Source organism: Diaphorina citri, unplaced genomic scaffold (assembly GCF_000475195.1).
Source record: "Diaphorina citri unplaced genomic scaffold, Diaci psyllid genome assembly version 1.1 scaffold706, whole genome shotgun sequence".
Lineage (NCBI taxonomy): Eukaryota > Metazoa > Arthropoda > Insecta > Hemiptera > Psyllidae > Diaphorina > Diaphorina citri.
Window position 1 is genome coordinate 1 of NW_007378139.1, and position 10962 is coordinate 10962.

At 38.4% G+C, this 10962-nt stretch overlaps 1 protein-coding gene and 1 pseudogene across 1 annotated transcript; both read right to left on the reverse strand.

Moving 5' to 3' along the window:
- Positions 1 to 59: 59 nt before the first annotated feature.
- Positions 60 to 744, reverse strand: LOC113465308 (liver carboxylesterase 2-like). Its single transcript, XM_026825146.1, has 2 exons — positions 727 to 744; positions 60 to 463 (listed from the first exon to the last, which is right to left on the reverse strand). Exons 1-2 carry the CDS (start codon positions 727 to 729, stop codon positions 287 to 289), a joined length of 180 nt encoding a protein of 59 aa, XP_026680947.1. The 5' UTR covers positions 730 to 744; the 3' UTR covers positions 60 to 286.
- Positions 745 to 751: 7 nt separating this feature from the next.
- LOC103511359 overlaps positions 752 to 10962 on the reverse strand; it is a 32011-nt pseudogene continuing 21800 nt past the window's right edge.

Below are 10962 nucleotides of genomic sequence, written 5' to 3' on the forward strand. Positions count from 1 at the left end.
AAAAAAAAAAAAAAAAAAAACTTGGTATGCTACAGTGGTAATGTATACTTGCTTTTCATGCAGAGAGTTTTGGGTTTGATTCCTACGACCAACAAAAATTAGAATGGATATTTCACATTCATGTTTTCAAACAGGTTTTCTATATGACTGCTTAGAGTCGACAAAATATTGGGGAGACTATGTACCTCCTTGTCCATCTCAAGGTGTGTACATCAATTGACAAGTGTAGATCTCAATCAATGTCAATCAACCAAGAGGTGTGTTTCAGGCAATGTTGATTGACATACTATGAGATGATAATATTCTCACCTAATGCTCCCAATCGGTAGTTGATAGTGACCACCACAACTTCATAGAATCCTGCCATCATATGTCCAGGGAAAAGATTGGATGCCCCATGACTGAAGTCTCCACCATGAATATAAACCATAACAGGATAAGGACGTGATACTCCAGCTCCAGTCTAGATGAGAATAATAGATTTTTGTTCTTAGAAGTTAGAAGCAGCAGAAAAATATATGTTGGTACCTATTTTAATAAATTTTATTATTAAGTGTAAGACTGTAAGATTAATGGGAAAAAATCATGAAAATAAGCACTCTAAGAACTGAAAAAAAACCTATGATAGGTACTCACTGAATCTATTAAAGTAGTGTACACTGTGTACAACTACAGATAACCAAGTTAAAACATCTCAAAATTAATCTGAAACCAGTCAATTCTTACCATGGGGGAATACACATTCAAATATACCGCTGCTGGCGACACCATTCACTGAAGGCATGGTCAGCTCTGTGTCGTCACGTACGAATATGTCACCGCTGTAATAGTGATTCACCCTCCTGAAATACATGCGTATGAGAAAAACATGATTTTGTGGAGAAAAATAATATGTAAAAAAATTAGAAAATGCATGCCTTTATTATTTTATTACAATACATACACTTAGAAAAAGTCATTCAAATTATTCATATAAGTGTACCAAGTTTCAAATACAAGTCAATAGTTCAAAAATTCGGATCACCTCCTATTCTGCCCGGATAACATGTCCTAAAGTAATTTCTTCCTCAAACGACTCTAAATTGCCTTCCGTTTATCTCCCTTAGAGCTCTATTATTAAGTGATTAAAATCTTAAAATACAGTCGAACCTGTCTCAGTGGGAACCCAAGGGACCGGCAAATTTTTCCCAGTTATCCAGGTTTCCCACTTAGACATGTTCGACCGTAATTTCTTGCCTGGTGTGTGTAGTGGTCCAAACGATCGCCTGGTAATCAGGAGGGCGTGGGTTCAATCCCTCCATGATAATTTAACCTTCTTCAATGTTCAATCCCTTTATGTGTATGTACCTATGTATGTTGCAAATGCCGGGATGATTGACCATCAGTCCATTTTTCCTCAAACATCCTTTATAACTTGCAATTAAAAGTACCTACTTGCTTTCTTCACTTACCTCTTAGCTGTTTGCCACAGAATACAGAAGATAACCACAGCTGCTAGTAGCACCATACATAGGGTAGACACACTCCAAAACGCCACCTGAATCATGAGGTAAATAATTTTATTTAATAAACATCACCTATTTCTTATTTTAACTTCTATTTCTTTCTAATTATGTAGGTACATAATCAAATTAAACAAAGGCAATTCTACGCCTGCACCCTATATGGAAAAGCATTTTCTATTCTTCCTTGTTCCCTGCAAACGAAAATTTTACACCCACTCACATCATTATTATAACTATCGCCTATCTGACCATCGCGATCGCCCAAATGGTCACACATCCAGATATCAACCTCGTGTAACGTTGCTCCAGTAACTATTGGGAACTGGCGTTTTCAACGTGATATTACCGCTGACTAAAATATTACCCAAGAGATAAACCCAAGGCGCAAATCACACTAGTGAAACGCGTTTCATGAAACCCGTACATAGGAGCAGTGCACACTGGCGAAACCAAGTTTCATGAAACTCACTGTGCATTGACATATGAAACGTCTGTCACAAGTGTGCTTTGCGCCCAACAGTAATCTACGTGTTTAAAAAAGAAAAGCAATGGCCAGCCTAGTTAGCTTGGTTTGGTAGCGCGCATGACTTGTGAGCGCTAGGCCGCGGATTCAATTCCGACCCGGGGCCGATTTTATACCAAACAGATAAGGATTTTTCTCGGAACACGGCTAGTTTTCTCCTATCCTATCTTTCTCTCTTCGATTTCGGGACGATAAGACCCTCTTTAAAAAAAAAGTACATAATAGAAAAATTCTCACCTGAATGGGTGTGCGCGGTTCCCACCAGTACTCTGTGAAGGGAGGATACGTAGGTGTGACCACACCCACCAGAGTGGGCATATACCAGGTCCAGAATGCGGACTCGGTTTGGCGGTAGTTCATTTGAATACTCGAATTGAATGTGGTGTTCAAGTTGAGATACTTGAGGGTGCCCATTGAGGCCTTCTCGAAATGAAGACCCAGGATTTGAGTGAACGTGGGGTCCCTGAAAAACACGAAGAGTAAAAGTGACGAAACCAAAGAAAGAAAAAGAAAAACTCATCACAGGAAATTCGTAAAATGAAAAAAATAGAATGAAAGAAGTCTGGCTGGAGGACGCTAAACAGGGAGTAGTAGCCTGAATTTCCCTTGCTAAAGAAATAGCAAAGGTTGAGTGCGAAGGGCATCCACTCGTAAAATTTGTAGCCAACACCAAATTTCAGCCCAAAGCACCCCAGGGCTGATTGAGAGGATGACGAAAAACACCGATCCCGTCTGTACACAGGAAAAGGCGAAGAAAAAGAAGAAGATTGAGAGCATTATCATAAACGAAAGAATTTAGGTGCTCGGTCAACACAAGAACATCAAAATAATAGTTTTTTTTTTTTTAAAAAAAAAAGAGGTTTGACAGAGGGAACTGTAACTGCTATGGTCTTATCGTCCCGAAATCGAAGAGAGAAGGAAGACAGGATAGGAGAAAGCCAGCCATTCCGAGAACGAACATTATCCCATCAGGATAAAATCCGCCCCGGGCGGGAATCGAACCCGCGGCCTAGCGCTTACAAGGCAGACGCACTACCAACTAAGCTAACTAGGCTGGCTCGAACTTTTTTTTCTTCATTGGATCTTCCTGAAATTTAACCGCTTCTAACTCCGGACCGGTACTGAGTAAGTTGGTATATGCTTTCATGAAAGAAGGTGACTCATGTTTCTGTCATTGTCTGTTCACATGTTTCTTCTCAGTAGATCCTTGGATGGGAAGAATTCTGAAAAAAGGAGAAGTCAGAGTTTTTGCATAGAAGGAAGAAACGGGATATCGATTCTTTGGGAAGCTATTTATTATTATTATATATTATTATTATTTACTACTTATTTTATTGTAATTTGTATTATTATTTACTTACTTTTTTTGAGCAACTACCAAACTAGAAGTTTTTAAACCACGCTTCATTATGAAATCACATGCCACTTGCCTTGCACGCGGGAGACCCGACTTCGATTCCCGGCGGGGTCAAAATATCAAATACAAATTGCCATCAATTTATTATTTTCCATAACCCATTTTTTTTTTCAAAATCCTGTGTTCCTTTCCCCGATTCCCATTTTTACTGCACGAAGGCCTTCCATGCTCTGGGAACAAACCTACCTTATCCATGAATGGAGCCCCGTGAGGAAGTAATGTTAAATGTTGTGCCGATACTTGGCACCCACTTCATCACATAACATGAATACAGGGAACGTTACCTTCTCGGATCCAGAAGTTTGACTAATGTTGTCGTCACAGGAGCGCGGTATAGGAAATCCGACAACATCTGAGGAATTGAGAATGAAAATTGAATTTTTTAGAGTGATTTTGAAACGATAGGAACTCCGTTATCAGTTCCTCCTTAACATTTCAACATTGCGTGCTGCTTGCCTTTTTTCAGGCCCCACTTTGGGCGGCGAGGTGAGGTCAATGGGAGTAGACGGGTAAAACAGTCTGTATAGTTGGAAGAAGTTAAAAACCCTAAAAAAAAAAAAAAAAAAAAAAAAAACATCAACATCACGTAAAAAAAGCAAAAGGAAGTTTATTTGTGTTAAGCATAAATGCTTGTCACAAATGTCGTTTCCCTCTTAATACACTACTCTAAAGTTTATGACTTGACTTGGACCCGAACCACCAACCTCCAGATCCAAAGTCCACCGCGCTAACCACTACACCACTGGGGTTCGTAACAACACTTACATTGATGTACTGTTCTCGGATGAACGTCACATTGGTGGGATCTGGCCAGTAGGTATAGATATATTTGATAGCCTGGTAAACGCCTTGTGTGTTCAGAGTGTAGTTGTATTGCAGTACCAACTCCTTCACTTTCTGGTCGAACGCCACAGAATCGATGATGTAGTAGGGCTTCAGAGATGCATTGTTGGCTGAAACGATAAAGCGGTGGTACTCTTAATTCAGGGTAAATTTTAATTTATTTATTTATTTAGAATCTTTTTTGGTCATAATTCAATGTAAAAAAATACAAGAAATCACAAAAAAAAGGGGCGAAATGATTACCAGGGGCAATCTCTACTATTTTACATCCACAACGAACCTAGTCATATTGGTATAATTATATCTTTTGTATATTGGTATAATTAAATCAATATCAAAGACTCTCCTATCTGTCCTTTATGTTCCTTGAATGCCCCTATAAACTCCTCACACCTAAACTTCTGTCCTGCCTTGGAAGCCAGCAATGATATTGTAGGGGAATATTGGGATGCGAGAGGAAAAATGGCCTAATGGTCAAAGATCCCGACATTTGCAACATACATACATATCTTTTGTGGCTTGATTTGATCTTTTGTGACTCTTCTTAATCCTAGTAGGTACTTTCGACTTTTAGTCCTGATAAAAAAAAAGAGGAGTGTTTCACCGTTTTTGTTATTTTGTAGGGTTATTATTCAGAAGCCACGACAATGAAAAAGTAAGCTCCTTTTTGTGTTTATCCTAAACCAAAAACTTAATAACACTGGTCACTGCTTATTGGGGACAGCTCCTTTTTGTAGCAATTTTCCATTGATGTGACTTCTGAACAAGTATCTTTTGTAGTTATGAAACATCTTCTATACATATCTTATTGACTATTATAAAAGATATTCCCATCCTCACCTAGTCATACAGGGTGACCGTAAATTACGAGTCGACGTTTTGTGACTTGGATATTGGACTTCTTCTGGAAATTTCCTCTGAGGCAAGTAGAAGAAATTGAGAAAAGTATCCACGGAGCTGTGGCACATAGAAAGTCAAGACCAAATTAGGAAATGGGGAAATTGACTTTTAAGGGCCCAATTTTTTCAGCCTGCCAAACACTGTCCCTGGAGATTACCTATTCGGCTCTTGGAATTCTCCCAGGGTTTCAAAACTACCTATATTTAATTTTTTTCCTTCCTTTACGAATGTCAATTTGAGTTCTTCAATCGATTAAAAGAATTGAAAATGATTGTGCACAGTCCAACAAGGTCAGAACTTTCTCACATGAATTCCATGACTGTCAAAGGAGGACTGAAATGTCACCCATAGGTTATCATAATCATGGACCGAAAAGAGTCAAGTCCGAACCAGAAGATAAAAAGATCCAACGTCTCAGGCTAATCCCTAGTAATGAACCTGAGACTGTCAAAAATTCTGTCCCAAGCAATCAAAAAGCATTTAATCAAGAAATAATTAATTACCGAGAAAAAAATATTGAAAGGTGAACTTGAAAATGAACAACAATGAGATCTTAAATACTTTTGTGTTCTGGATCTGAGAAAATACTATCCTAATAGCCACACATATTTAGGCAGGACTTCCAATAAAAATAATTGTAATACTCCAAGTCTTGAGCTAGGTATGTGCTATGTACCTTAACCAAATGTCATAATGTAACCAACTGAAAATATTTAAAATAATTAGAAAAGAAAAAAGAATAATTCAAATGTAAAACAATTTCTACAATAAAGTTTCTGTTTGGTTCTCATGGGGGAATTGAATTTTCTACATACCAAATCTCTACTTACAAATATCAAATATACTTACACTATAATACCTCTGTCTATGTTGTCGGTAGATTCTCTTTTCTCCTTTAATGTCTTCAAAATTATTATTATTATTAATATAAATATTTCGTGTTTAAATTCTTTGTGTTATTATAATCTATGTCTTATTTGTTGACCACTTTGACTCTGGCAGTTCTAAAGGTGATCACTTCAAGTTTGATGGAACAAGGCCTGTGTGAATCTTTTCCTTAACCCTTCAAGGTTCTTCTGGGTCTCTTCCAAAGCTCATCACAGGGGAGATTACTTTTGCTAGTCAAACTTGCTGACAGAACCTATGACGTGATGGGACGACACTTTATTCAAGTTCCTATTCCTACACATCACAAATCACATGACTACTATTAATGGTGATGACAATGGTAAATAAATAAACCACAGGAGAGATTACTTTTGCTAGTCAAACTTGCTGACAGAACCTATGACGTGACGGGACGACACTTTATTCAAGTTCCTATTCCTACACATCACAAATCACATGACTACTATTAATGGTGATGACAATGGTAAATAAATAAATGATAGTCAAATAAATCAACAGGTCGAATTATATTATGCCTTGTTAGGTACACGTAATAAGCATCTGCACTCACTGAGTGATGACAATGGTAAATAAATAAATGATAGTCAAATAAATCAACAGGTCGAATTATATTATGCCTTGTTAGGTAAACGTAATAAGCATCTGTACTCACTGATATCTTTTGTTCAGGAAGAGATCATTAGCATCTCTACCACTCAGACATTGGCTACAGTATTACCATCATTTGTTTGTGGTTTTGTTCAGGAAGAGATCATTAGCATCTCTACCACTCAGACGTTGGCTACAATATTAACATCATTTGTTTGTGGAAATAATGGTCTTCATGAGGAATAGCTACAGAATACACAATGTCACTCTAAATACATAGGAACTATTATAGACATAAAGGTACTATTATAGGTATCTACGTATACAGCATTCACACACAGAATAGACACAGAGAGATGAAAAGTATATCATGTCTAGGATTAAGTTACTCGTAACTTCTCATTAGAATGACCCCCGGGCTGAAATCGAACCCGACACAATCCTTTATCTAAACCTGGTAATAGTACCGTTTGGTCTTTTGGTGATTCATGTAACATGTCATCTATCAGTCTAAATTGAATAATGGTGACACCCAAGTCTGGGGTACCTATGTATATTTTTTCGAGGGCCATTTCCTTTGTAAATACACGAGATAACATTGATTCGGGTCTTTTACTCATTTATCTGTGGGTATTTGACGATGATAACTAGGTCTCTTTTCCTATGATGCATTCTTCTTTTTCTTCTGATGTAGGTACCTTATATTTCTGAGATAGAAACCCCTTGGGCTTTTGGGATTGTTTCGCTCTGTGTTCGTACCTAAGGACTCGTTTTCAAAATGTATACCTCTAATCCTATAATTCAGGCCTCCTAATCAGAAGCACATTTTGTTTAGACATGTTGGGATTAAAGAACTTTCAAGGTAGAAACACACTACTATCACGTAACGTGACACTAGACTGTTTCTACCTTTCATCTATTTCCAGCACAATAAAAGACGACCGGACTTACCAGACGCGTGAGCGAAACATTGCACCAGGGCGGACATGGAAAATCCCGAAGAGATCGGAAGGCGTATGAGAAAAACATGATTTTGTGGAGAAAAATAATATGTAAAAAAATTAGAAAATGCATGCCTTTATTATTTTATTACAATACATACACTTAGAAAAAGTCATTCAAATTATTCATATAAGTGTACCAAGTTTCAAATACAAGTCAATAGTTCAAAAATTCGGATCACCTCCTATTCTGCCCGGATAACATGTCCTAAAGTAATTTCTTCCTCAAACGACTCTAAATTGCCTTCCGTTTATCTCCCTTAGAGCTCTATTATTAAGTGATTAAAATCTTAAAATACAGTCGAACCTGTCTCAGTGGGAACCCAAGGGACCGGCAAATTTTTCCCAGTTATCCAGGTTTCCCACTTAGACATGTTCGACCGTAATTTCTTGCCTGGTGTGTGTAGTGGTCCAAACGATCGCCTGGTAATCAGGAGGGCGTGGGTTCAATCCCTCCATGATAATTTAACCTTCTTCAATGTTCAATCCCTTTATGTGTATGTACCTATGTATGTTGCAAATGCCGGGATGATTGACCATCAGTCCATTTTTCCTCAAACATCCTTTATAACTTGCAATTAAAAGTACCTACTTGCTTTCTTCACTTACCTCAAGTACACGACGGATTTTAAAATCGAAAACAGATTTGTGAATGTGATTTATGACCGCTTCGTTTTATTTATGTTAGGTTGAATTATTTTTTACATGAGAATCCTCAATTGTACGCTCTGCTCACTCAACACCCCGATGAACTCCAGCCACATAAATTCCTGTCCTGCATTAAAGTCCAGCAACAGCATCGTGGAAAAATATTGAGATGCTCGTGGGAGAATGACCTGATGGCCAAGTTCCCGACATTAAAAAACAAAAAAACAACAACAACAAGAGTTCCTGAAAAGTACTAACTGTACTCAAAAAGGGACAAAATGATTACTTGTGAGATTATTTTATAGAAAACAATAAACATTATTATCATTATTACCTCGGACTTCTTCTGGCTCCCGATAGGGGGCGTATCTCGATACTCGTAGATGTTGCTGACACTGCGCTGGTCCCGGTTGTCTATACCGCTGCTGCCGACACCATTCACTGAAGGCATGGTCAGCTCTGTGTCGTCACGTACGAATATGTCACCGCTGTAATAGTGATTCACCCTCCTGAAATACATACGTACGAGAAAAACATGATTTTGTGGAGAAAAATAATATGTAAAAACAATGAGAAAATGCATGCCTTTATTAGTTTATTACAATACATAGGTACACTTAGAAAAAGTCATTGATATTATTCATATAAGTGTACCAAGTTTCAAGTACAAGTCAATAGTTCAAAAATTCGGATCACCTCCTATTCTGCCCGGATAACATGTCCTATGTCCTAAAGTAATTTCTTCCTCAAACGACTCTAAATTGCCTTTTGTTTATCTCCCTTAGAGCTCTATTATTAAGTGATTAAAATCTTAAAATACAGTCGAACCTGTCTAAGTGGGAACCCAAGGGACCGGCAAATTTTTCACAGTTATCCAGGTTTCCCACTTAGACAGGTTCGACTGTAATTTCTTGCCTGGTGTGTGTAGTGGTCCAAACGATCGCCTGCTAATCAGGAGGGCGTGGGTTCAATCCCTCCATAATAAATTAACCGTCTTCAATGTTCAATCCCTTTATGTGTATGTACCTACGTATGTTGCAAATGTCGGGATGATTGACCATCAGTCCATTTTTCCTCAAACATCCTTTATAACTTGCAATTAAAAGTACCTACTTGCTTTCTTCACTTACCTCTTAGCTGTTTGCCACAGAATACAGAAGATAACCACAGCTGCTAGTAGCACCATACATAGGGTAGACACACTCCAAAACGCCACCTGAATCATGAGGTAAATAATTTTATTTAATAAACATCACCTATTTCTTATTTTAACTTCTATTTCTTTCTAATTATGTAGGTACATAATCAAATTAAACAAAGGCAATTCTACGCCTGCACCCTATATGGAAAATCATTTTCTCTTCTTCCTTGTTCCCTGCAAACGAAAATTTTACACCCACTCACATCAATATTATAACTATCGCCTATCTGACCATCGCGATCGCCCCAATGGTCACACATCCAGATATCAACCTCGTGTAACGTTGCTTCATTAACTATTGGGAACTGGCGTTTTCAACGTGATGTTACCGCTGACTAAAATATTACCCAAGAGATAAACCCAAGGCGCAAATCACACTAGTGAAACGCGTTTCATGAAACCCGTACATAGGAGCAGTGCACACTGGCGAAACCAAGTTTCATGAAACTCACTCTGCATTGACATATGAAACGTCTGTCACAAGTGTGCTTTGCGCCTAACAGTAATCTACGTGTTTAAAAAAGAAAAGTAATGGCCAGTCTAGTTAGCTTGGTTTGGTAGCGCGCATGACTTGTGAACGCTAGGCCGCGGATACAATTCCGACCCGGGGCCGATTTCATACCCAACAGATAAGGATTTTTCTCGGAACACGGCTAGCTTTCTCCTATCCTATCTTTCTCTCTTCGATTTCGGGACGATAAGACCCTCTTTTAGAAAAAGTACATAATAGAGAAATTCTCACCTGAATGGGTGTGCGCGGTTCCCACCAGTACTCTGTGAAGGGAGGATACGTAGGTGTGACCACACCCACCAGAGTGGGCATATACCAGGTCCAGAATGCGGACTCGGTTTGGCGGTAGTTCATTTGAATACTCGAATTGAATGTGGTGTTCAAGTTGAGATACTTGAGGGTGCCCATTGAGGCCTTCTCGAAATGAAGACCCAGGATTTGAGTGAACGTGGGGTCCCTGAAAAACACGAAGAGTAAAATTGACGAAACCAAAGAAAGAAAAAGAAAAACTCATCACAGGAAATTCGTAAAATGAAAAAAATAGAATGAAAGAAGTCTGGCTGGAGGACGCTAAACAGGGAGTAGTAGCCTGAATTTCCCTTGCTAAAGAAATAGCAAAGGTTGAGTGCGAAGGGCATCCACTCGTAAAATTTGTAGCCAACACCAAATTTCAGCCCAAAGCACCCCAGGGCTGATTGAGAGGATGACGAAAAACACCGATCCCGTCTGTACACAGGAAAAGGCGAAGAAAAAGAAGAAGATTGAGAGCATTATCATAAACGAAAGAATTTAGGTGCTCGGTCAACACAAGAACATCAAAATAATAGTTTTTTTTTTTTTAAAAAAAAAAGAGGTTTGACAGAGGGAACTGTAACTGCTATGGTCTTATCGTCCCGAAATCGAAGAGAGAAGGAAG